We start from the raw sequence: 27,963 nt of genomic DNA, 5'->3' as shown, positions 1-27,963 counted from the left end.
TTATAAAATGGGGTACATTTTTTAAAACGGATTTGTCATTAAAAGGCACATCATTTAAAAACAGGTCTGTGTACCATGGACCACAACTCATTTTCTTTGGATCAGTGTGCAGCTTTGGAATCTTTCTATATGAACTTGTTGCCAGTTCCATTATTTTCTCATATAGAGTGGTCTGGGGTACTACACACAGTCAGCCCAACGCTCAGTTTGGTCACATACCAACCAACATCTAACATATCTTCCTCTAGTCGAGTGTCCTCCAAGGATCCCAGTTTCACCTCAGCAATCTGTGGAGCCTGCCGTGGGAATAAACTGAGTAGGAGGATCTACTGGATCACACAGCCCTGAAAACACACAGAGAACACACAGAGAGAGGTACAGTAAGATAGAGACCCAGGGGAAAAAAGAGAGCTTTCCTGGCTGGAACACAAGGCTACTTAGACAGCATCATGCATGTGAAACATTTGCGCTTTGCAGATGATTGATGTGAGTGGTACAGGTCCAAAATCAGACAGAGATGACAGAAAAGTTTATCAGGAAGGAAGGAACCAACTCTTATCTCCTGAGGTGGTGGGTCTTCAATCACAACTGATAAACACACGCCCACAGACTGAAGAGGCTGTGAGATACTAAACTTACAAGATACTAAACTTACAAGATACTAAACTTAAAACACAATGTTGTCTTTGTCTGTGGAGGGAGCATTGTCCTCTCACTGTCTGATTCCCTTCTAACCTAATCAAGGACCTGTACTGATTGTGTGTGTGTGTGTGTGTGTGTGTGTGTGTGTGTGTGTGTGTGTGTGTGTAGTTTCTGAGAGGAAGTGTGTTGGGATGGTTCAGAGGAGATATGAGGGGGACAAAGAGAGCCTCTGTCCAGTCATGGCCTTGAGTAAGTGTTACGATCATGTGGCATGACTCTGTCCGGCACCAACGCTAGCGAACACAACGACCAAACACACACCAAGGGCTCTTAGTGCACGGCCAGCCTCACACGCACACACACACGTATGTGCACAAGAACGCACACGTACACACACTTATTTGACTTTGCATCATACGTCATAGAACATAAAAAAAAGTAGGATGTAGAACTGTCTGGCATATAACAATCCAAATAAGAATAAAATCTAACCTTGGCACCAAGAATCAAATCTCACGTGCCCAGTAACAAGACATTTATTTAACCGTATTACAAGAGACTAACTCAAACCGAACCCTCACAGCATGTTTAGTCGAAAAAACATACAAGCAGAACATACATCAATCATATAAATGTATGCGCACATGACTGTAAGTCGCTTTGGATAAAAGCGTCTGCTAAATGGCTTATTATTATTATTATTATTATTATTATATACCCATATGAAGCCATACGTCACTATAGTACCTGCAGTGAGAAGCTCAGCGTTCTTCCTGTCCTTTGTGATGTAGAGGGCTGTCATGAGGAAGAAGAGCCCGCCGAGGACACCTACGAAGGGGCACAGCAGGAAACTGTACTCCAGACTACGGAAACGCCACGCATGAGAGTCAGGCTGATCTCTACTCAGAGCATCAGAGATCTACTGACCGATAGGGGGCAAGAGGAGAGACAGTAGTCATATCAGGGTCGTGCTCAATACCATTTCAATTCAGTCAAATCAATGAGAATTTTATGAGGAATTGACCTCAACCCTGATGGTCACTGGTTACTGATGTACACGCAGGTTAGCATTTTTCATCATGAATCTTGTTCTGGAGGCAGCCCTGCAGAGTGGTCACTAGCTGGCACAGCCACAAAGTCATCAAATATGATTTTAGATCTAACCACACTGCTAACACAAATTACTAACCCTAACCTTAAATTAAGACCAAAAAGCTCATTTTAGTTTTCATGATTTTTTTTCGCTCAGTTCTGCCTCAAGGACAAGACTCATCCCAATAAATGTCAACCTACGACATACACACCATACTGTATGTCTGAGCGATTTTTATTCAACCATAAATGACAGTCTTACAGCTCCTAGCAGGTAAGGGCTTCCGGCATCGCCTAGGAGATGACAGACCATGATCTGCAGAGCTTCAGCTGTAGCCCTCCTGGTTGGCACCACCACATACTGAGAAGAGAATACATCGAGGTGAACTCATTTACTTATAAATACACTGCAATATATATATATATATATATATATATCAGGCTTTGTCACATAAGTAGAATCAAGAACTAGCTTGCTCAAATCAATTCTTTGGATGCAGGGTAGGAAAGGCACGTCAACTTTGTCACACAGGAACGAACATATGCCTAACTCACTGACTGATTGGTTAATGCACTTTGCAATTCGAAGGGTCACAAGATATCAGTGAATCAAACTCACCAGGAGGATATCCGCTATAATGGCCCAGTTCAGTGACAATAGAGTCTCCCCAATGCCGATGAACACCTGAGCAGAATGACACATTTACAGGTTTCCAAAACAACATCTGGTCAACGTAATATTTGTTCATATGCGTTTTTAGCAGCTCCTAGCGTGAGCAGGACCTCAATCAAATGAATTTATGAAGTATTTTGTGCATCAGCACTTGTCACAAAGTGATTTTACAGTAACCTGGCATAGACTCCAAAGAGCAAGCAAAAAAAGCTAAAGAGCTGATGTCATACATAAGTGGCAGGGATGCTTGTAGACGCCAGTACGATGGCGGTGAAGAAGCAGGGTGCGGAGCTGAGCATACCCACAGCACAGATGAGGGGGTCTGCATTGGGCACCCTGTCCCTCAGTCTCCTGGAGATGGTGCTGCCCAACGAAACACCCAAAATACCCGTCAACACCGTCACCACCCCGAAGATGTAACTGGACAGAAAGACAAACAAACAGTTGAAACATGTAACTAAAGTGATATTGTTTCAAGGAATTCAAGCAAAGAGAATGAAAAGGTCAGAGGTCAGGCAAAAAATAATAATAATAATAATAAAAGGTTTTCATTAATTTGTTCATTCATCTATCCACCAATTAATTAATTAATTAATTCATACCTGTCGGAGGGGTCGCACGGTTCAGCGATGCAAGGTGGTTTGATGCCCTGAGTCACCTGAGCTCGGCTCAGTAAGGTGGGTGTCCAGAAGGCCAGAGCTCCAGTCAGAAAAGCCATGGCTGTCACTCCCAGAGACGACCACACAAAGCTCTTACTGCATGGAGGAACAGAGAGAGATATTAAACAAAACAGCATTCACTAAGTTGACGAGTTATATTTTGGAGAACGTTTCACACCTTTGTCATTTCTATTTTTTTTATTTTTAAATAAACGTATTTTTAATATATTTGACATGTTATGAAAATTCCATAAAATCCTGAAAGTTTCCAAAATTCCGGTAGTTTACTGGTAAACTTTGAAAGTTACCAGTAATATACCCTTCCTTTGTAACCCTACTGCATGGCTAGCAGGCCCCCCTACCCACTGTTTTTATTTATTTATTTTTTATTTAAGGGAACTCAGTCAGGGTCTTAACTTAGTTAGACAAAGGTGCAATTTAGAAATGTGGTTGTGCATCCGCAGTTTTCCTCTTGTTATGTCAGTCACTGACAGTCACTCATTTATCCATGTCAGCTAAAATGTTATAGATTGCGAGGCTAATTAATCTAGCCAGCTATCTACATTTACATTTTAGTCATTTAGCAGACACTCTTATCCAGAGCATACATTTTTCATACTGGCCCCCCGTGGGAATCGAACCCACAATCCTGGCGTTGCAAGCGCCATGCTCTACCAACTGAGCTAGTAATCCTGGCTGAATTACCAACCAGGTAGGCAGGCGCCGGACCTCCTGGGGGCCCCCATTGATTTTGTTAGTCCCTCTCATCATATTAACATGGCAAAATCATCATATAAGTGATGGCAAAATGTGTAGAATTGCAGGAAATAATCTTTAAAACTGCAAAATGTTCTCTGCCCCCATGGCAAAATGCGTAGCATTGCATACATTTAGTTTTTTTTTTAACTGCAACATTTTCTCTACACCCATGACAAAATGTGTAGTATTTCAGGAAAATACACTACATGAGCAAAAGTATGTGGACACCTGCTCGTTGAAAATCTCATTCCAAAATCATGGGCATTAATATGGAGTTGATCCCCGCCCCTTTGCTGCTATAACAGCCTCCACTCTTCTGGGAAGGTTTTCTGCTGAGACTCGCTTCCATTCAGCTACAAGAGCATTAGTGAGGTCGGGCACTGATGTTAGGCGATTAGGCCTGGCTCGCAGTCGGCGTTCCAATTCATCCCAACATTGTTCGATGGGGTTGAGGTCAGGGCTCTGTGCAGGCCAGTCAAGTTCTTCCACACCGATCTAGACAAACCATTTCTGTATGGACCTCGCTTTGTGCATGGGGGCATTGTCATGCTGAAACAGGAAAGGGCCTGCCTTCCCCAAACTGTTGCCACGAAGTTGGAAGCACAGAATCATCTAGAATGTCATTGTATGCTGTAGCGTTAAGATTTCCCTTCACTGGAACTAAAGCCTAGCCTGAATCAATTAAAAACAGCCCCAGACCATTATTTCTGCTCCACCAAACTTTACATTTGGCACTATGCATTGGAGCAGGTAGCGTTCTCCTGGCATCCGCCAAACCCAGATTCATCAGTTGGACTTCAAGATGGCTAAACGTCATCACTCCAGAGAACGCGTTTCCACTGCTCCAGAGTCCAATGGTGACAAGCTTTACAACACTCCAGCCGAAGCTTGGCATTGCGCATGGTGATCATAGGCTTGTGCGGCTGCTCGGCCATGGAAACACATTTCATGAAGCTCCCGACGAACAGTTATTGTGCTGATGTTGCTCCAGAGGCCGTTTGGAGTGTTGCAACCAAGGACAGACAATTTTTACGCGCTGCGCGCTTCACCACTCAGCGGTCCTGTTCTGTGAGCTTGTTTGGCCACTTCGCATCTGAGCCGTTGTTTCTCCTAGACGTTTCCACTTCACAATAACAGCACTTACAGTTCACCGGCGCAGCTCTAGCAGGGCCGAAATTTGACAAACTGACTTGTTGGAAAGGAGGTGGCATCCTATGACAGCGCCACGTTGAAAGTCACTGAGCTCTTCAGTACGGGCCATTCTACTGACAATATTTGTCTATCGAGATTGCATGGCTGTGTGCTCGATTCTATACACCTGTCAGCAACAGGTGTGGCTGAAATAGACGAATCCACTAATTTGAAGGGGTGTCCACATACTTTTGTTTATATAGTGTAGCTGTAAAATGCCTATTTTCTTTCTCTCCACCACCAAGAGAAGGGCCACTAAAGATTTGGCCTGCGAGGTGGGCGGCCCCCGAAAAGGCTAGTGCCAGCCCTGAGTCGGAGACACAGTATTCAATCAAGGAGATAAGATGATTTGACGATGTGTTAAGAGATGCGTTGTCATTTTCTCCCACTTCTTCAGAAGGTACTTGACGTCCTCCAGGTACGAGGTGTGCTCTATGGTACTTCCTCCGTGGGTGTCAGAGGCCCCTCGTGGTGGGTTGGGGCACAACACAGCCAGCAGGAGCAGACCCAGGGAACCTAGGATGGGATTGAGCTGAGACAGACGGACGGACAGACAGACAGACAGACAGGACAGACAATATGAGTCATCAACCAGAGAGAATGTCTACTCTTGCTCTCTGTCACCAGGACTCAGAAGGGATGACATGATTTCACCTGCTTCTTCAGATACAATATAGATAGAGCTACTACGGTCTGATCTCAAATGACATTATTTCATGACAGGGAGCCAGGGGTCTAATAATTACACTGATTCTGTTTCAAAACGTTTCGCAACAGAAACCGTTTACTCCAAACGGAAAACGCAAACGAGAGTTTCTATTGGACAAATTCAGGTATTTTGTAGGTACCTCCCCATTTCATTACATTTGCTCTGTTTGCTTCCGTTTGGTTCTTAAACGGTAAACGGTTTCTGTAATGAATACAATCCTGATGAAATACTGAGAAGATAATGTGTCACGGTGTGTGGATTAGAGGTGTGTTATAAAAGATGTGTGTCACAACATGGGAGCTGGAGGTGTGTTGTTTTATTTCAATAGAATAGGTTGCGTTTCTGTCTTTCTGGGACTTACCCGTAAGGCCCAACACCAGTCTCCAGTGGCATTGGCAACGGAGGATCCTATTATGAATCCCAGACCACTGAAAAACACACAAACAGGAGGACATTGACAATGTGAAGCTAGCCTAGTGTCTAAATGGAATACTAGTGCCCAAATGGAATGCTAGTGCCCAAATGGAATGCTAGTGCCCAAATGGAATGCTAGTGCCCAAATGGAATGCTAGTGCCCAAATGGAATGCTAGTGCCCAAATGGAATGCTAGTGCCCAAATGGAATGCTAGTGCCCAAATGGAATGCTAGTGCCCAAATGGAATGCTAGTGCCCAAATGGAATGCTAGTGCCCAAATGGAATGCTAGTACCCAAATGGAATGCTAGTGCCCAAATGGAATGCTAGTACCCAAATGGAATGCTAGTGCCCAAATGGAATGCTAGTGCCCAAATGGAATGCTAGTGCCCAAATGGAATGCTAGTGCCCAAATGGAATGCTAGTGCCCAAATGGAATGCTAGTGCCCAAATGGAATGCTAGTACCCAAATGGAATGCTAGTGCCCAAATGGAATGCTAGTACCCAAATGGAATGCTAGTGCCCAAATGGAATGCTAGTGCCCAAATGGAATGCCCAAATGGAATGCTAGTGCCCAAATGGAATGCTAGTGCCCAAATGGAATGCTAGTGCCCAAATGGAATGCTAGTGCCCAACGTTCTGCTCGGTTGCAGAGACTTATTTTACACTTTGTTTGCTTTCTTTCTCCAGTCTTAACAAGCTTACACAATTAGCATACCAACAGTGTGATTCCCCTTGCCTGTGACTTGACTACGCAGTTTGTGCTATTTTGCAAAACCACTAGAGCAAGATGCATTTAGATTTGAGTCACTTAGCAGACGCTCTTATCCAGAGCAACTTACAGTTAGTGAGTGCATACATTTTCATACTGGCCCCCTGATAGATTAATTATTAATGACTAATTATTACACCCTGAAACTGTGTATAATGTGTTAGAAATGTGTGAGCGTAGGACCAGTAAAGACTATGGCATTGAGCTACTATTTAGCAATGTGAGTAAGAGTTAGGCCAGACAACAAAGGACAAGGAGAACTGCCTACAGGCAACTGATAACTGAGGAATTTAGGGAGGAGAGAAACTGTTATGAAAACATGGTGCAGAATATTGTGAGAACGGCGATAACTGAGGAATGCAGGGAGTAGGCTATGATAAGAAAGCCCGAGGGGAGGGATGTTTGTATGACGTATGAGTATAAAAGATGGACTCTGAAATTGTGATGGCAGAATTCTCAATGAATAAATCTCTGACTATGCAGACCGGGACTCTGTCCGTTACTTAAATCCCAAAAGACTTACAACCTTTTGGGAGACGCACAGACACTGAAATAGTTTGTTAAATAATTCACTTAACACCCCCCCCCCCCTCCCCCCGTGGGAAACAAACCCACAACCCTGGCGTTGCAAGCGCCATGCTCTACCCACTGAGCTACAGGGGACATGGATACAGTGCACACTTCACATGAACACTAAATAGGGAATAGCCATTTCAGACGCAGACCATGGTGTAGTATGTTGATGGCAACATGAGGATTATTAAGCTCCTCTGTAGAATCTGACCTTCCAACAGGGATGAATATGTAGAAGGCAGCGATCATCATGGTCCTCTTGGCTCCAGAGAACAGGTCTCCTATGATGGTAGGGGCGATGGTGGAATAGCTGGCCTCTCCAGTCCCCACCAGGGCTCTCAACAGCACCAGCAGCCAGAAATACTGACAATACAACAATACTGAAGCTTTAACCAGTCCACTCCAGGGGAGAACGACTGCCCCCTCTCATTGAAGCCATGAAGTTAAAGGCCTGACCGGGATACTACACACTGTTGTTTTCAGAAAGCAGGATCCCCCATTATAGTGAATGGGAAAATGGTAATCTTGGTGGGCAATATTTGTGTAAATATATTTTTTCATGGTGCCAATACTTGCTTCTAGTACACCAGATGTATAGAGGGGTCTGAAATTATTGACACCCTTGATAAAGATGAGCAATAACGACTGTATAAAATAAATAATTTAAATACTGAGCTATATTGTATGGACATTTTTATTATTATACTACTACAATTGGTCAGAGAAAGAGATTTTGTTTAACAAGTAATAAAAACAAACCTCAAAAAGATCAAAATGATTGACAGCCCTAAAGATTGTTATAAATAAAGTAGTCAAAAGTGTAGTATTTGGTACCATATTCTTAGAACGCATTGATTACATTTACATTTCAGTAATTCAGCAGATGCACTTACGCAGAGCGACTTACAGGAGCAATTAGGGTTAAGTGCCTTGCTCAAGGGCAGATTTTTCACCTAGTCGTTTCGGGGATTCGAATCAGCACCTTTCATTTATTGGCCAAACGCTTTTAACCGCTAGGCTACCTGCCACTACCTACATCAAGCTTGTGACTCTACAAACTTGTTGGATGCATTTGCAGTTCGTTTTGGATAGAATAGAAATGAATGGTTAATCATGTATTGTGTCATTTTGGAGTTACTTTTGTTGTAAATAAGAATAGAATACGTTTCTAAACAAAATCTCTTTCTCAAAAATTGTATCAGTATAAAATAATATCATTTCCCAAATTTTTTGGATAGCTCAGTATAGCTCACTATTTCAATATTAATAGCTCAATATAGCTCAGTAGTAGAATTATTTATTTTATAGTCATTATTGCTAATCTTTATCAAGGGTGTCAATAATTTCAGACCCAACTGTGCGTCCCTTGCACCAATCATTTTAAAATCGTACACAGAAGAAGTTATAAGGATCATATAAGCAGCCTGCAGTACCCTGGTCGGCCTTCAACGTCGAGATCCACAACGAGCGGTGGCAGCACTGTGCTAGCGTGCAAAGTCACATCCTGGACTAGCTCTAACTGCACATGTTATAAACAAAACAAGGCCATATTTGGGGTTCTGATGGGGTTAGACAGTTTAACTAAGCTCATGAGGCATTTATACATTATATTCTTCAAGAATCAATAGCCATATATCATTAATTAAAAAGTCACAAAAAGTTAGGTAGCAATCACAGATTGGCCCTTTAAAGGCGAGTCGAGCCTGACTGATCTACAAATCACCTAGCATCATAAATAACTACTCAATATTATTTGTAGATCAGTCAGTCAGTCAGTCACAATTTTACCCATGATACATCACGGTTTTGATGCTCTTGAACAAAGCCAATGTTTTACTTACCGATTCTGTGACAAAAGAGCTGCTCAGGGTCGTCACCACCCACACACTCAGCCCGCCAATCATTATGAACTTCCTGTTGTAGCGGTCGCCAAGGTACCCAAAGATTGGAGCCAAAATAATGAAACTGCAGATGAAAACTGTAAACGCATTAACAATTTAAGTGTGTTTACAGTTTGCAACATCATGAGACAGGATGATTCATTTTGTTGGGTGAGAAGTAGAAGCCTAAGTATTGGTGTAAGTAGATGCCTAAGTATTGGTGGAAGTAGAAGCCTAAGTATTGGTGGAAGTAGATGCCTAAGTATTGGTGGAAGTAGATGCCTAAGTATTGGTGGAAGTAGAAGCCTAAGTATTGGTGGAAGTAGAAGCCTAAGTATTGGTGGAAGTAGAAGCCTAAGTATTGTTGTCCATTAGTTTACTCCAGTTAGGGGAGGGGTGGTAGGGTTAGGGGAAAATAATGAAGAAGGAAAATATATACAGTACCAGTCAAACGTTTGGACACACCTACACATTCAAGGGTTTTTCTTTATTTTTACTATTTTCTACATTGTAGAATAATAGTGAAGACATCAAAACTTTTTTGGTTACTACATGATTCAATACGTGTTATTTAATAGTTATTATGTCTTCAATATTATTCTACAATGTAGAAAATAGTAAAAATAAAGAAAAACCCTTGAATGAGTAGGTGTGTCCAGACTTTTGACTGGTACAGTATATTTTAAAATAAATAAATAATATATTTATTTATTTATTTTAAAATATATTTTATATTTGAGATTCTTCAAAGTAGCCACCCTTTGCCTTGATGACAGCTTTGCACACTCTTGGCATTCTCTCAACCGGCACATGTGCCTTTTACTGAGGAGTGGCTTCCGTCTGGCCACTCTACCATAAAGACCTGATTGGTGGAGCGCTGCAGAGATGGTTGTACTTCTGGAAGTTTCTCCCATCTCCATAGAGGAACTCTGAAGCGCTGTCAGAGTTACCATCGGAGTTTGCCAAAAGGCACCTAAAGGACTCTCAGACCATGAGAAACAAGATCCTCTGGTCTGATGAAACCAAGATTAAACTCTTTGGCCTGAATGCCAACCGTCACGTCTGGAGGAAATCTGACACCATCCCTACGGTGAAGCATGGTGGTGGCAGCATCATGCTGTGGGATGTTTTTCAGTGGCAGGGACTGGGAGACTAGCCAGGATCGAGGGAAAGATAAACGGAGCAAAGTACAGAGAGATCCTTGATGAAAACCTGCTCCAGAGCTCTCAGGACCTCAGACTGGGGCGAAGGTTCACCTTCCAACAGGACAACGACCCTAAGCACACAGCCAAGACAACGCAGGAGTGGCTTCGAGACAAGTCTCTGAATGTCCTTGAGTGGCCCAGCCAAAGCCCGGACTTGAACCCGATCAAACATCTCTGGAGAGACCTGAAAATAGCTGTTCAGCGACGCTCCCCATCCAACCTGACAGAGCTTGAGAGGATCTGCAGAGAAGAATGGGAGAAACTCCCCAAATACAGGTGTGCCAAGCTTGTAGCGTCATACCCAAGAATACTCGAGGCTGTAATCGCTGCCAAAGGATCTTCAACAAAGTACTGAGTAAAGGGTCTGAATACTTATGGAAATGTAATATACTTTTTTTATTTTTTTATACATTTGCAAAAATTCCTAAAAACCTGTTTTTGCTTTGTCATTATGGGATATTGTGTGAAGATTAATGAGGGGGAAAAAACTATGCACTGTATATAAACCGAATGCACTGTATATATATATACACAAAAAATATATATGGGGATTGGAAATTATCCAAACAATTACATTGATAGAAGCCACAATCTGCAATATTAAAGCTGATCTACCCCTAAATTGTCACGTTCGTTTAATGACGGGTCAGGCCAAGGCGCAGCGTGATATACGTACATGTTTATTTACACTGAATAAACACACGAAAAAACAATAAACCAAACGACACGTGAAGTCCAAGGTAGCGCACACACAACATACCTTACAAGGAACAAGATCCCACAACCCAATAGTGCCAATAGGCTGCCTAAGTATGGTCCCCAATCAGAGACAACGAGCTACAGCTGCCTCTGATTGGGAACCACACCGGCCAACATAGATCTTCACATAATAGATCGAAACATAGAAAACACACAACATAGAATATACACACCCTGACTCAACATTTAAGCGTCCCCTGAGTCAGGGCGTGACATAAATATTTATTACATTAAAATGACGTTTTACAGTTTGCAACATCATGAGACTGGATTATTCATTTTGTTGGAGTGAGGAACTATCTCCGCATAAAGGCATTCAAAACAAAATGCCTGCCATCATGACACTACAGTTTTTTTTTAACCAATAACTGCAGCCACAATGCAAGGAAAAATGTTTATGTTGATAATGCAATACGCCACGGTGAGGAAAGCATCGTTAAAACTATTGACAAATACTGCTGCACTATGCTTCTGACTGAGAAGCCTGGGGGTGAAAGTAAAAAGGGGCTCTGAGATAGTCTAATGTTGTTGCCTTAATCAGCTTGTATTGGTTAAGTCTACCTCGGTGCTGCATCTCCACAATGCCTTCATTATATGGCCCAGTCAGTGTTAGAGTGAGAGGTGATCTGTTTTCCGACACACGTCCTGGTCCATAGGACCAGATGGTCACTAGGATTCAGTCGGAGCAGATAAAGTATAAAATGTCGCCTACACTGGACAATATGTTACATGTGAAAACACAATCAAGACCAACATACCCAGAACTAAATGCACATGATTAAGAGATGTGGTAAAAAAACCCTTCTGTGATGAAACAGAACCTTCAGAACGTATTCAAACCCCTTGACTCATTCCACATTTTGTTGTGTTACAGCCTGAATTGAAAATGCATTCAAAAAATATATATCTCACCCATCTACACATAATACACCATAATGACAAAGTAAAAACATGTTTTTAGACATTTTTGCTAATTTTTTGAAAATTAAATACAGAAATATCTCATTTACATGAGTATTCACACCCCTGAGTCAATACTTCGTAGAAGCACCTTTACGGCTGCGAGTCTTTTTGGGTAAGTCTGTAAGAGCTTTCCACACCTGAGCTGTGTTCGAATACCCATACTAACATACTGTATACTACATACTTAATGAGTATATACTACCTACTATTAGTTCATTTTAGTATACTGTAAACGAACGGTACCCTTTCAGTTGAGTGTACTAGCGCGTCGCCTGTCTACCAGTTCATGCTGTTGCTATGCAACTTCTTGCTAGCTTGTTAGCATAAGAAATTACTAGCTAGACATCTTATTACTCCACTAACAATGTCCATTGAGAACGCACAACGACTATACCACTTAGCTAAGCATGACGTGAATAATCAAGTCAATAAACGTTGGGTAGTTAGTTAGTTAGCATATAGTTAATATACTGGCAAGTTCCATGTATTAGTATAGGGCAGCGCACAATTGGCCCAGCGTCGTCCGGGTTTGGCCGGTGTAGGCCGCCATTGTAAATAAGAATTTGTTCTTAACTGACTTGCCTAGTTAAATAAAGGTAAAATAAAATAAAATAAATAAAAGTAGCCAACTAACGTTAGGTACCTAGCTAACATACTGGTACATACAAGCAACTGCTGTAATGATATGCTATGCGGTTCGTAAAGCTAGCGTAGCTAACAAATTGTCAGCCAACATAACGTGTAACTTATTTGAGAAGACATTACTATTTTTATTACATTGCGCAACATTTTCTTAACATTTGTCATAATTAAAGCAACAAATTTGTATCCGCTCACGTCGGACTTCGACTGCATATTTTCCGCCATTTTCTTCAAATCTGAAAATGTTGTGAAGCCACGCCCATCTTCTGGAGAATTGCATTATGGGCCCTAAAAACCCGGAAATAGTGTCCACTGCTTGTATACTTTGAATTTTGCCGAATGTAGTACGACATCTTGGAACTTTTGGCATACTAACTATATCCATACTATGACCAATAAGCATACTACATACCTAATTTACATCACAATCGAATACAGCTCTGGATTGTTCAACATTTTCCCTTTATGCTTTTCTAAACTCTTCAAACTCTGTCCAATTGGTTGTTGATCATTGCTAGACAACCATTTTAAGGTCTTGCCATAGATTTTCAAGTTGATTTAAGTCAAAACTAACTCGGCCACTCAGGAACATTCACAGTCTTCTTGGTAAGCAGTGTTGATTTGGCCTTGTGTTTTAGGTTATTGTCCTGCTGAAAGGTGAATTAATCTCCTAGTGTCTGGTGGAAAGCAGACTGAACCAGGTTTTCCTCTAGTATTCTGTTTAATTTTAATCCTGAAAAACTCCCCAGTCCTTAATGATTACAAGCATTACCCACCACTATGCTTGAAAATATGGAGCGTGGTACTCAGTAATGTGTTGTATTGGATTTGCCCCAAACCTAACACTTTGTATTCAGGACAAAATGTTAATTGCTTTGCCACATTTTTAAAAGTTTTACTTTAGTGCCTTGTTGAAAATAGGATGCATGGTTTTGGAATATTTGTATTCTGTACAGGGTTCCTTCTTTTCACTCTGTCAATTAGGTTAGTATTGTGGAGTAACTACAATGTTGTTGATCCATCCTCAGTTTTCTCCTATCACAGCCATTAAACTCTGTAACTGTTTTAAAGTCAACATTGGCCTCATGGTGAAATCCCTGAGCAGTTTACTTTCTCTCTGGCAACTGAGTTAGGAAGGACGCCTGTATTTTTGTAGAGACTGGGTCCAACTAGGCATTAGGATAGATAATACACCATCCAAAGTGTAATTAATAACTTCACCATGCTCAAAGGGATATTTAATGTCTGCTGCTTTTTTTTAAACCCATCTACCAATAGGTTCCCTTCTTTGTGAGGCATTGGAGAACCTCCCTGGTCATTGTGGTTGAATCTGTGTTTGAAATTCACTGCTCGACTGAGGGACCTTACAGATAATTATATGTGTGGGGTACAGAGATGAGGTTGTGATTCATAAATCATGTTAAACACTATTATTGCACACAGAGCGAGTCCACGCAATTTATTATGTGACTTGTTGTGCACATTTTTACTGTGGAACTTATGTAGGCTTGCCATAACAAAGGGCTGGAATACTTAAAGACTCAAGACATTTCATCTTTTCGTTTTTAATTAATTTGTAAACATTTCTAAAAACATACTGGGGTATTTTGCGTAAGCCAGTAACCAAAAAATCTCAATGTAATCCATTTTAAATTCAAGCAGTAACACAACATGTGGAGAAAGTCAAGTGGTGTGAATAGTTTCTCAAGGCACAGTAAAATCAGATAACCTGAGATTGTATCAATAAGCATTGCACAGGAAGTGAAGTAATCGTTGATCTAACGTCTTCTTGTTTTCCTGTAATGTGAGGGTCGCTGCACTCTGCACCCTCAGCATGATGAGGTTGTGGTTGTAAACACAATAACAGAACAGGGTGTGAAGTGAATGTAAATATGAATCATCATATATACCTGTCTGTAGTAGTCCAGATGTGCTGTCAGCTATATCAAAGAACTTCTGGATACTGGAAAGGACCCCTGTGAGAAAAAAACAGAAACAGTATTGCATTAGTTAGTACAAAAGGGACCCTCCATAACTCATCAGCATCAGAAATGCCCATGCATTATCTAAAACAAAACAGACTCCAAATGCATCCAACAAGTTTATAGAGTCACAAGCTTGATGTAGATAGTGGCAGGTAGCTTAGCAGTTACGAGCGTGTTGGTCAGTAAGTGAAAGGTCGCTGGTTCGACTCCCCAAGCCGACTAGGTGATAAATCTGTGGATGTGACGTGATGCAAGCCACCACGCAAAAAGGGGAAAGTTGCAAGCTTGACTGCAGGTGTTTAGCTGTTTTCAATAGAAGTGCTGAAAGACTCTCACCTGCGATTGTGTATCGGTCCATGTAATTGATTAAGTTGATATAACAGAGCACGGCTACTGTTATATGGGAGCGTAGTGGAGAGAAGACTGTTGTCTCCGCTGTGGACGGTTCAGAAGTAGGAAGGCTGTCAGCTGTGGAACCATAATGTGTGGAAGTTGCGTTAGAAACTGAACTCAGACAGGTCTTCTCTCTGTCCTGCGGAGACGTCACTGTCCCGTTTGTCTCCATGGCAACCAGTCCCGAGATCTGAAAAAAGGAAAGTAACATATGAAGTGGATGGCACAATCTGAGGGGTGGGGCGAACCGTAAACAACTCCCAAATTCATAGATGGAGCTATAGATTAAAACTACATGTATTGCAGATTGCACCTTTAAGGTTGACATACAGCGTCTGACTAAGAGTGACATGCTCCTCAGAGTTCCGGTGATGAGAAAGACTATTGTTTTACCACATGTATTCACAGATACCACTGGTAAAAATCAAGAGTGTGTATGTGACGTCTACAGGTATGAGTGTAGCTAATCTCAGTTAACCCAGGCCAAATGTCCCCTCACCCTTCCAAAATTCAAAAGATGCTAACACCTGCGAAATCATGATTTGTCCAAATAACCAGTGACGGAAAAAAAAAACGAAACGCTGGAACTAATGCTGCTCGTTAGCCCACACATCCCATTCCTTCCTGACAGATTCTACGGTACGAGTTATGTTTACGTAGATCTGTCCACGAGGTATTAGTCTACCATACTCTGGCCCTCAAACTAATTTAAGATGAAATCTCAGTCATAATTGAGTTACTGGAAATAGAGTGAGAAAGTAAACAGCAACATCTAGGAGACTGATTCAGGGGGCGTGGCTTCTCATTCTGCCCTGCTTACTTTGCAATTCGTATGATTAAACAATATGTTACGAATTGCAATTCATACAATATGTTACGAATTGCAATTTGTTGTCGCAAACATTAGCTAGGTGGCTAACGCTAATATTAGCTAGCTCAAGGGGTTAGGGGTTAAGGTTAGGAGTTAAGTTAAAGGGTTAAGGTAAGGGTTAGCTAACATGCTAATTAGTTGCAAAGAAGCTAAAAAGTAGTAAGTAGTTGCAAAGTTGCTAATTAGCTCAAATGCAAAAGTTGCAAAGTTGCTAATTAGCTCAAATGCAAAAGTTGCAAAGTTGCTAATTAGCTCAAATGCAAAAGTTGTCCGTGATGAGATTCTAACACGCAACCTTTGGGTTGCTAGATGTTCGCGTTATACACCCACCCATCCACCGTGACTAACCACCCTACTTTTCATTTTTGACTTAAGTAACCTTCTGTCTTATGTAACAATACAATTAAGCAATAAATCCCGAGGGGTTATGTTGTACGGCCAATATACCACGGCTAAGGGCTGTTCTTATGCACGACACAAAGCGGAATGCCTGGATACAGCGCTTAGCCGTGATATATTGGCCATTACAACAAACCCCAGAGGTACCTTATTGCTATTATAAACTGGTTACCAGAGTCATTTTTTGTCATACCCATGGTATACGGTCTGATATACCACGGCTTTCAGCCAATCAGCATTCAGGGCTTGAACCACACAGTTTATAATACGTAACATATCATACTAATTTGAGTGTCCCGGATTTACGTTTACTATGTTACGTGTAGTCTATGAGACCAGGCTGATACACTCTGACCAACCACCCTAAAGTAACCTTCCATTTCATGTAACCATACCAAACTTAACATATCATACTAATTTAAGTGTCCCGGATGAACATTTACTATGTCACTTCTAGTTTATGAGACCAGGCTGCAGTCTCTGGTCGGTCTTTAAGAGGACAGTGCACAGACCTTTCAGGGGGCAGGTGCTCAAAATGAAAGATGCTCTCTGTTTTTCTGCCTCTCCCTGCTGCGCGTATCAGCCAACAAGACCGTATATTGATGAAGATCAAGTGTTATTCAAATGTTATGCTGCTGTGGCAGCACTGTTGATATTTAATTTAATTTACTTTATTTTAAAGTAGGTAGCTAGCTACACCACACATTCGGTGACCGCATCTCTCAAGCCATGGATGTTTGGATAACGGGGCAGATCTCCATACAGGGCAGATCAACCAGTGCAACCAACGGACAGGGTGGGGGGGTGGCGAACTTGACAATGACTTGCGGGCAGTGGGTTCCGAACAACAATTACTAAAAATGTATTTTAAAAAAAATACATTTGGGGGGAAATTACACCACCACCCACCCAAAACGGCACTTTGGAGACTGGAAGGGAAAGGGGCATGTGCTCTGTCAGGGTAGAGCCCTATCTGTGCACGGTCTTTTACCACCAGTGAAGACAAGTGTTCAAAGTCCAGTATTAAAATAGTCCCGTGTAGCTCAGTTGGTAGAGCATGGCATTTGCAATGCCAGGGTTGTGGGTTCGATTCCCACAGGGGACCAGTATTAAAAAGATAATAAACTGTATGCACTCACTAACTGTAAGTCGCTCTGGATAAGAGCGTCTGCTGAATGACTAAAATGTAAAATTGTAGTCACTTCAGACACCTTCTCCTGTCCAAAATCCTCAGTAATTTTCCCCCTGAATTCAAACTACTCTGTTCTTCCACCTTTTTTTAAACTATTCTGTTCTTCCACCTTTTTAAACTACTCTGTTCCAGTCACGGTGCGTGGGTAAAATCACTGGGGAAGCCAGTCGACTCACCCTACTCATCTCCTTCATGTTGACGAAACAGTCTATGTCATACAGTACACCCTTTTATTTGTTTTTCCTAGGCTACCTGGCTAAAATGCTTTCTCACTAGCCTAACTTTCCACTCATGGGCAACGTTAGCTAGTTAACATTAGCTTTCTACATCTAGCTACAGTACATATCCTCTCAGGACAGGGGCACAACAATGTATGAATTAATGGTTGGATCAGAATCGCCGTTATGATCACTGGCCTGTACGGACAATTAAGTAAAACCACAAGTCCAAATCCCGATCTCCATCCATGGCTAATTTAGGAAAGGGCCAATTTTAGCTAGCTAGCCACCGGAGGACAACAACACAACGAGATGCAACAATTCAAGTTGTTTTTTGTTAACGACGTATGCTCTCAAAGCGATTTGATAGAAGATGCCAAATCCAAACTGGCTTCCCTAGACATTTATTTTTATTTTTTAGCTAGGACCATTCACAGTTGAGTTCGCTCAGTTTAGCTCAATGCTGATTGGCACATTTTGTATACTCTTTCTGTCAAGGGAGGCCAAATGTTCGCTGGCTTTCCTTGCATTCAATGCTACGGGCGGCAACAATGTCCTACTCGTTTGGATCAGACAGTAGCAGATAAATGGCCTACACGTAGAGAGACAGAGGGGGCGCTGTTTCGCTCGCTGGGATGCTTTCTCCTGTGAGATACATTCAGCCTCTTACGAATTGAAAGAAAATTATGAAACACAGAGAGATAAAAGATAAATTATTTAATGTTCTTTTTTTTTTCTTCTTTTTTTTGGGGAAGCCTGGCATCCCTTGGCGACCATGAATACACGCCACTGCTCTGTTCATTATTTGACTCTTATTATCTATCCTAATGCCTAGTCACTTTACCCTGCCTTCATGTACATATCTACCTCAAATACCTTATTGTTATCTATCCTGATGCCTAGTCACTTTACCCTGCCTTCATGTACATATCTACCTCAAATACCTTATTGTTATCTATCCTGATGCCTAGTCACTTTACCCTGCCTTCATGTACATATCTACCTCAAATACCTTATTATTATCTATCCTGATACCTAGTCACTTTACCCTGCCTTCATGTACATACAGTGGGGAGAACAAGTATTTAATACACTGCCAATTTTGCAGGTTTTCCTACTTACAAAGCATGTAGAGGTCTGTAATGTTTATCATAGGTACAGTTCAACTGTGAGAGACGGAATCTAAAACAAAAATCCAGAAAATCACATTGTATGATTTTTAAGTAATTAATATGCATTTTATTGCATGACATAAGTATTTGATACATCAGAAAAGCAGAACTTAATATTTGGTACAGAAAAATGTGTTTGCAATTACAGAGACCATACGTTTCCTGTAGGTCTTGACCAGGTTTGCACACACTGCAGCAGGGATTTTGGCCCACTCCTCCATACAGACCTTCTCCAGATCCTTCAGGTTTTGGGGCTGTCGCTGGGCAATACAGACTTTCAGCTCCCTCCAAAGATTTCCTATTGGGTTCAGGTCTGGAGACTGGCTAGGCCACTCCAGGACCTTGAGATGCTTCTTACGGAGCCACTCCTTAGTTGCCCTGGCTGTGTGTTTCGGGTCGTTGTCATGCTGGAAGACCCAGCCACGACCCATCTTCAATGCTCTTACTGAGGGAAGGAGGTTGTTGGCCAAGATCTCGCGATACATGGCCCCATCCATCCTCCCCTCAATACCGTGCAGTCGTTCTGTCCCCTTTGCAGAAAAGCATCCCCAAAGAATGATGTTTCCACCTCCATGCTTCACGGTTGGGATGGTGTTCTTGGGGTTGTACTCATCCTTCTTCTTCCTCCAAACACGGCGAGTGGAGTTTAGACCAAAAAGCTCTATTTTTGTCTCATCAGACCACATGACCTTCTCCCATTCCTCCTCTGGATCATCCAGATGGTCATTGGCAAACTTCAGACTGGCCTGGACATGCGCTGGCTTGAGCAGGGGGACCTTGCGTGCGCTGCAGGATTTTAATCCATGACGGCGTAGTGTGTTACCAATGGTTTTCTTTGAGACTGTGGTCCCAGCTCTCTTCAGGTCATTGACCAGGTCCTGCAGTGTAGTTCTGGGCTGATCCCTCACCTTCCTCATGATCATTGATGCCCCACGAGGTGAGATCTTGCATGGAGCCCCAGACGAGGGTGATTGACCGTCATCTTGAACTTCTTCAATTTTCTAATAATTGCGCCAACAGTTGTTGCCTTCTCACCAAGCTGCTTGCCTATTGTCCTGTAGCCCATCCCAGCCTTTTGCAGGTCTACAATTTTATCCCTGATGTCCTTACACAGCTCTCTGGTCTTGGCCATTGTGGAGAGGTTGGAGTCTGTTTGATTGAGTGTGTGGACAGGTGTCTTTTATACAGGTAACGAGTTCAAACAGGTGCAGTTAATACAGGTATTCAGTGGAGAACAGGAGGGCTTCTTAAAGAAAAACTAACAGGTCTGTGAGAGCCAGAATTCTTACTGGTTGGTAGGTGATCAAATACTTATGTCATGCAATAAAATGCAAATTAATTACTTAAAAATCATACAATGTGATTTTCTGGATTTTTGTTTTGATTCCGTCTCTCACAGTTGAAGTGTACCTATGATAAAAATTACAGACCTCTACATGCTTTGTAAGTAGGAAAACCTGCAAAATTGGCAGTGTATCAAATACAGTGTATCAAATACTACTCATCTAACTAGCTAGCTTGTATCTACCTCAAATACCTCTTACTCATTGATATGGCTACTGGTAAGTCTACACCTGTTGTATTCAGCGCATGTAACAAATACAATTTGAATCTCACCAAAAACAACAATGTCAAATCAAATCAAATTTACATTTACATTTACGTCATTTAGCAGACGCTCTTATCCAGAGCGACTTACAAATCAAATTTTATTGGCCACATGCGCCGAATACAACAGGTGCAGACATTACAGTGAAATGCTTACTTACAGCCCTTAACCAACAGTGCATTTATTTTTTAATAAAAAAGTAAAATAAAACAACAACAAAAAAGTGTTGAGAAAAAAGAGCAGAAGTAAAATAAAATAACAGTAGGGAGGCTATATATACAGGGGGGTACCGGTGCAGAGTCAATGTGCGGGGGCACCGGCTTGTTGAGGTAGTTGAAGTAATATGTACATGTGGGTAGAGTTAAAGTGACTATGCATAAATAATTAACAGAGTAGCAGCAGCGTAAAAAGGTGGGGTGGGGGGGGGGGGGGGGGGGGGGGGGGGGGGCAGTGCAAATTGTCCGGGTAGCCATGATTAGCTGTTCAGGAGTCGTATGGCTTGGGGGTAGAAGCTGTTGAGAAGTCTTTTGGACCTAGACTTGGCACTCCGGTACCGCTTGCCGTGCGGTAGCAGAGAGAACAGTCTATGACTAGGGTGGCTGGAGTCTTTGACAATTTTGAGGGCCTTCCTCTGACACCACCTGGTATAGAGGTCCTGGGTGGCAGGAAGCTTGGCCCCAGTGATGTACTGGGCCGTACGCACTACCCTCTGTAGTGCCTTGCGGTCGGAGGCCAAGCAGTTGCCATACCAGGCGGTGATGCAACCAGTCAGGATGCTCTCGATGGTGCAGTTGTAGAATTTTTTGAGGATCTGAGGACCCATGCCGAATCTTTTCAGTCTCCTGAGGGGGAATAGGCTTTGTCGTGCCCTCTTCACGACTGTCTTGGTGTGTTTGGACCATGATAGTTCGCTGGTGATGCGGACACCAAGGAACTTGAAGCTCTCAACCTGTTCCATTACAGCCCCGTCGATGAGAATGGGGGCGTGCTCAGTCCTCTTTTTTTTCCTGTAGTCCACAATCATCTCCTTTGTCTTGGTCACGTTGAGGGAGAGGTTGTTATCCTGGCACCACACGGCCAGGTCTCTGACCTCCTCCCTATAGGCTGTCTCATCGTTGTCGGTGATCAGGCCTACCACTGTTGTGTCGTCTGCAAACTTAATGATGGTGTTGGAGTTGTGCCTGGCCATGCAGTCATGGGTGAACAGGGAGTACAGGAGGGGACTGAGCACGCACCCCTGAGGGGCCCCCATGTTGAGGATCAGTGTGGCAGATGTGTTGTTACCTACCCATACCACCTGGGGGCGGCCCGTCAGGAAGTCCAGGATCCAGTTGCAGAGGGAGGTGTTTAGTCCCAGGATCCTTAGCTTAGTGATGAGCTTTGAGGGCACTATGGTGTTGAATGCTGAGCTGTAGTCAATGAATAGCATTCTCACGTAGGTGTTCCTCTTGTCCAGGTGGGAAAGGGCAGTGTGGAGTGCAATAGAGATTGCATAATCTGTGGATCTGTTGGGGCGGTATGCAAATTGGAGTGGGTCTAGGGTTTCTGGGATAATGCTGTTGATGTGAGCCATGACCAGCCTTTCAAAGCACTTCATGGCTACAGACATCAGTGCTACGGGTCGGTAGTCATTTAGGCAGGTTATCTTAGAGTCCTTGGGCACGGGGACTATGGTGGTCTGCTTGAAACATGTTGGTATTACAGACTCAGTCAGGGACATGTTGAAAATGTCAGTGAAGACACTTGCCAGTTGGTCAGCACATGCTCGGAGTACACGTCCTGGTAATCCGTCTGGCCCTGCGGCCTTGTGAATGTTGACCTGCTTAAAAGTCTTACTCACATCGGCTACGGAGAGCGTGATCACATAGTCATCCGGAACAGCTGGACCACCCACCAGTGGCGGCTCCTGAAAAAATTCTCAGGAGGGGCAATTTTTCTGATGATTTAGGTGACCTACACACATTTAAAAAAAGATATGTCCAGCAACAACATGAAGACAGGGGCAGCATATAAGTCAATACCAGAAGCATTTATTGACTGATCTGGGGAGATGGATTCCAGTTTCTGTGACAGATTATAAATAATCTCTGATGCCTTTGTTATATTAGCTTTTGGTTGAATGTACTGTCGTAGTAAATATATAATGTTATAGCTTGGTCTGACTAAAATCTTGTGCATGACCCATTTTGTGTTGGGCGTTTGTTTTCAATCAATGCTGTTCCTATCCTATAACAATGGACAAAAGAGTCCTATCTTGTCAGCCTTGTCAGCAGGTGGCCAAGGACAACACCCACGCCATAGGTCTCTCAGTTCTTCCAACTCACGAGTTCTTGCTCTGAGGACACACACACACACACACACACACATCATCACTGATAACACACACACACACACACATCATCACTGTTAAACACACACACACACACACACACATCATCACTGTTAAACACACACACACACACACACAAAAATCCCCTCTCTTTAGGCTGAACATTTGAAGACAGAGAACCCGACTCAGAGCCAATGCAACAGTGGAGGGGACCTCGCCCAACTCATCAGGACCAATCAGAAGATCAGAACTACTAGATTCAACCTACATCATTTATTGTATAAAATGTCAGCACACAATGTTTTCGGGGCTCTCTTCAGATAGCTCCCTAAGAGTTTGACGAACGAGTCCGTGCACGCGATTCCAGATATCTTTACCTCTAAATAAACTGCCTTTATTATACCATATCCACCCTGTCCAAAGTCTCTACTTGGTCTCAGTTCTCCAGTAAACTTGTGATTATCAACAGTACACAACGGTAACAAACAATTGGGGGAACTCACGGGGCAGATAGTAAGGTCACAGTGACACAGAAAGCAGTTCAATGTCGGGGCTCGGGGGTACAGAGTCGCTCTCTTACCAGGATCGATTTTCCCTGTGACTGTCAGATCGAGGTCCGCTCCGACCAGGGTGAAGCCGGCCGGCTCCACTTCTCTGTCCGGGACTCTGTCATCCAGCCATCTCCCAGCTGTATTGGATTCCGCTGCCAGCAACGTTTTCATTATTTAGTCCGTTCGTAGCGGGTATGTACACGATCAACAAGATCAGTCCAAAACCCACCACTCGAAATCCATGGTTGGCAGAATGTTTGTAAACTAAGTGTACAAATTAAAAACATAAAATAACGCCACTAAGTGTACAAATTAAAAACATAAAATAACGCCACACTGCAGGTCGCAAAGAGACGCTGCTAGCCGCTATTTGCTTAGTTACGTTCATAGTTACGTCACGTATGACGAAAGCGCGTAAGTGCAAGCCCACAGACACCCATAGAGAATGTATTGAAAGCTTTGAAATTTGAAAAAAATAGATTTTACATGACAGGCTATGAGAGACTTCTGGGCGATTTTCAACCTGACTGAAATCGCCCAAAAACGGGCGGGGCCATTTGAAGCACGACTTTAGCCTGATTTGACATTTAGTGGCAGTCAGATCAGATTACAACACTGATAACTACTGTTGCCGTGATATAATTGATTAGAAAAAAAATCCCTTCCTTTTCCCGTTTGGCAGTGCGTCGCCCATATCGCCCTATTGAACAGGCCGTCCCTGCCACCCACACAGACAGTGTGGTGAAGAAGGTACAACAGAGCCTCTTCAACCTCAGGAGCCTAAAGAAATCTGTCTTGGCACCTAAAACCCTCACAAACTTTTACAGATGCACATTTGAGAGCATCCTGTCAGGCTGTATCACCACATGGTACGGAAACTGCACTGCCTGCAACCGCAAGGCTTTCCAGAGGGTGGTGCGGTCTGCACAACACATTACAGGGGGGCAAACTACCCGCCCTCCAGGACACCTACAGCGCCCGATGTCAAAGGAAGGCCAAAAAGATCATCAATCACCCGTGCCTGTTCACCCCACTATCATCCAGAAGGCAAGGTCAGTACAGGTGCATCAATGCTGAGACCGAGAGACTGAAAAACAGCTTCTATCTCAAGGCCATCAGACTGTTAAACAGCCATCACTAGCACATCAGAGGCTGCTGCCTATAGACATCTGACCACTTTTTTATTAACCGAGTCACTGGTGCTTCCTGCTTTAGTTTTTGCTTATAAGCAGGAATCAGGAGGATAGAGTTATGGTCAGATTTGCCAAATGGAGGGCAAGGGAGAGCTTTGTATGCGTCTCTGTGTGTGGAGTAAAGGTGGTCTAGAGTTTTTTTTCCTCTGGTTGCACATTTAACATGCTGGTAGAAATTAGGTAGAACGGATTTAAGTTTCCCTTAAATTCATTAGACACTTCCATTTTTGTCAAAGCCAAAATACATTTATCTTGTTTGAGGAAACACTTTGCAAATCACCCTTGTGATACAGACCATTCAGAATAGTGGGAACTAATTTTAAACACTGTAAACCGGATCCATGTGGTTGTTAGATGAAGGGGAAGGAAGAATACTTTAGCAGTCCTCTACAGGGGGGCCAGTATGAAAATACAAAAATAAAGTATGCACTCACTACAGGTAACTCGCTCTGGATTAGAGCGTCTGCTAAATGATGTAAATGTAAATGTACAGTATGTCTCAATGTACAATAGTATTTGGCTGCTTCATTGTAGTTGTCTCAACGTTCTACAGATAACCCAGCCTCCTCCTGGGTTTCTGGCAAAGCAGCAACAATAGTTACATCACTATGTCATTCAAGACACAATGTTTGTTATTAAACTGGTAATTTAGGTTGTAACAATGGTGGTCAGAGTTCAAAACTGTTCATGTTTAACTTTTAAGTGTTTGTTATAGATGTTTCTAGGCTGATAGCCTCTGAATATAGTAGGAGATATGATTGATGGGATTTCCTCTGTGTTTCAAGCTATTGATTTAGAGAATGTAAACAGAAGGCTCTGTTAGGCCTAATGGTAGGATGTACTTAGACCTCGATTCAATCAAAAATGGTATTCAAAAGAATCTGGCGCAAGACATCATTATGTTAATCTTGATGTCCTCAAAGTACTAGCTACTTCAACACTTCCGTGATTTGCAAATGAAATACATTGACATATTACTAATATTGACATAGTTCACTAATATCATACTGTGTGTTATAAAATATGCAATATAATCACACATTTTTATGCTTTTTTTTTTTTTAAACGCTGGCTGCAGTGGTTGTTTACGTCAACAGTAGCAGTAAAGTCTGGGAGAATCTGTCAGGTCAATAGCAACAATCCAGCGATTATGGGTGCAGCTTCTTCCCAGAGCAACAGACTACAATACAATAGCATTGTGCAGACATAAACACATCGACAACTGGGCCATTGTGGAAAAAGTATCCAATTGTCATACTTGAGTAAAAGTAAAGATACCTTAATCGAAAATGACTCGAGTAAAAGTGAACATCACCCCAGTAAAATACTACTTGAGTAAAAGTCTAAAAGTATTTGGGTTTTAAATATACTTAAGTATCAAAAGTAAATGGAATTGCTAAAATGTACTTAAGTATCAAAAGTTAAAGTATAAATCATTTCAAATTCCATATTTTAAGCAAACCAGACGGCACCATTTTCTTGTGTTTTTTTATGGAGAGCCAGTGGCAGACTACAACATTCAGACATCATTTACAAACGAAGCATTTGTGTTTAGTGAGTCCGCCAGATTAGAGGCAGTAGGGATGGTCCTCTGTAGTTCAATTGGTAGAGCACGGCGCTTGTAACGCCAGGGTAGTGGGTTCGATCCCCGACCCATACTTAAAAATATATGCACACATGACTGTAAGTCGCTTTGGATAAAAGTGTCTGCTAAATGGCATATTATTATTATGACCTGGGATGTTCTCTTGATAACTGCTTGAATATGACAATTGTCCTGTCCTGCTAAGCATTGAAAATGTAACGACTACTTTTGGGTGTCATGAAAAATGTATGGAGTAAAAAGTACATTGTTTTCTTTAGGAATGTAGTGAAGTAAAAGGTGTCAAAAATAGAAATAGTAAAGTACAGATACCCCAAAAAACTACTTAAGTAGTACTTTAAAGTATTTTTACTTAAGTACTTTACACCACTGCAACTGGGTATGTTTTTTAAACTTGATATAGCCTACACACACGGACATCGGTTCTGTAGTTAGAAGATCATTGACTTTTGGGTTTGCTTGACATGACAGGTCAAAAGCGCAGTTGTAGAACACAGCGTAATCGCAACGTCAACAGTACTTTAACCCATACAAACAGACTGAATTAAAAATAAATCAAATACATCTTACATTTTGGTTGATGAAGTCTTGAAATCTTGGACTGGTCATTCCATGTTGTTTTGAGTGACGATGGGGAGTCCCAGTGTGTCTCCAGGGCTGAGACAGAGACAGACAACCTGCAGGAAATCCTCCTCAGGCTCTTAACGGTAATATGCTGCTGGGATATTAAGTTGGCACAGAGGCCAGCCCCCTCTGGGTTGGTCATATGCAATCACACTGACAACAAGCCAACTGCCATTTTCGAAACTAACACATTGCCATCTCTTACTGCACTCTACATACAATACTCAATGTTAAGATCCAACAGCTCATAAATGTTATATTACCAGGTGCCAAACACAAGGTAATCATGAAGTTCAAAAAAGCCTGTTGCCATTCAACTTGCATATAATGCTTTAGGCTACTTCAACATATAAGTCGAGTGGACTAAGTTGTGCATTCAAAATGTTAAGCTTTCAGAGTCCTCAAAATACAGAATGGACTTGGACCAAACACTAAGGGACACACCAGAATTTGGAATACCTCTACACAGCCCAGATATCCTAACTGACTTAACTTTATATACACTGCAAAGCAGTTACCAGGACAACATAACAGGAATTATGTAACTTTGAAATTACATTTCACAGGGACAGTGCTGCTGTTGTTTGTATCCTTTGGCACAACAGTGAAGTTGTCTAAAATATATGGTATGTTGTTCACTGCATGGTTCCTCTCTAGGTTTCTCCTTAATAATATGCCATTTAGCAGACGCTTTTATCCAAAGCGATTTACAGTCATGCGTGCATAATTTTTTTTTGTGTGTGTATGGGTGGTCCCGGGGATCGAACCCACTACCCTGGCGTTACAAGCGCTGTGCTCTACCAGCTGAGCTACAGAGGACCTTCTAGGGAGTTTATTCTAGCCAACTGCTTCTGCATTGGTTGTTCTTTAGGGTTTTATGTTGGGTATCTGT

The 27,963-nt window shown here is 42.3% G+C and overlaps 1 protein-coding gene across 2 annotated transcripts; it reads right to left on the bottom strand.

Moving 5' to 3' along the window:
- spns3 (SPNS lysolipid transporter 3, sphingosine-1-phosphate (putative)) lies at nt 1-27,139 on the bottom strand. 2 transcript variants are annotated; one of them, XM_084178362.1, is made up of 13 exons: nt 27,018-27,139; nt 15,254-15,500; nt 14,843-14,908; nt 9,325-9,461; nt 7,695-7,846; nt 6,087-6,153; nt 5,406-5,548; nt 3,010-3,162; nt 2,638-2,827; nt 2,354-2,419; nt 1,997-2,095; nt 1,390-1,561; nt 1-344 (listed from the first exon to the last, which is right to left on the bottom strand). In XM_084178362.1, the coding sequence occupies exons 1-13, from the start codon at nt 27,054-27,056 to the stop codon at nt 280-282; spliced, it is 1,596 nt and encodes a 531-aa protein (XP_084034488.1). In that variant the 5' UTR covers nt 27,057-27,139; the 3' UTR covers nt 1-279. The 2 variants fall into 2 exon arrangements, with proteins under 2 accessions (XP_084034488.1, XP_084034489.1); XM_084178363.1 differs by lacking the exon at nt 27,018-27,139 and having other exon boundaries at nt 9,325-9,448.
- Between the last annotated feature and the right edge of the window lie 824 nt (nt 27,140-27,963).

Source organism: Coregonus lavaretus (genome assembly GCF_964263955.1).
Source record: "Coregonus lavaretus genome assembly, chromosome: 15".
In the NCBI taxonomy this organism is placed as follows: domain Eukaryota; kingdom Metazoa; phylum Chordata; class Actinopteri; order Salmoniformes; family Salmonidae; genus Coregonus; species Coregonus lavaretus.
Note: the sequence above shows the minus strand (reverse complement) of the source record. Positions and strands in the feature narration are given on the sequence as shown.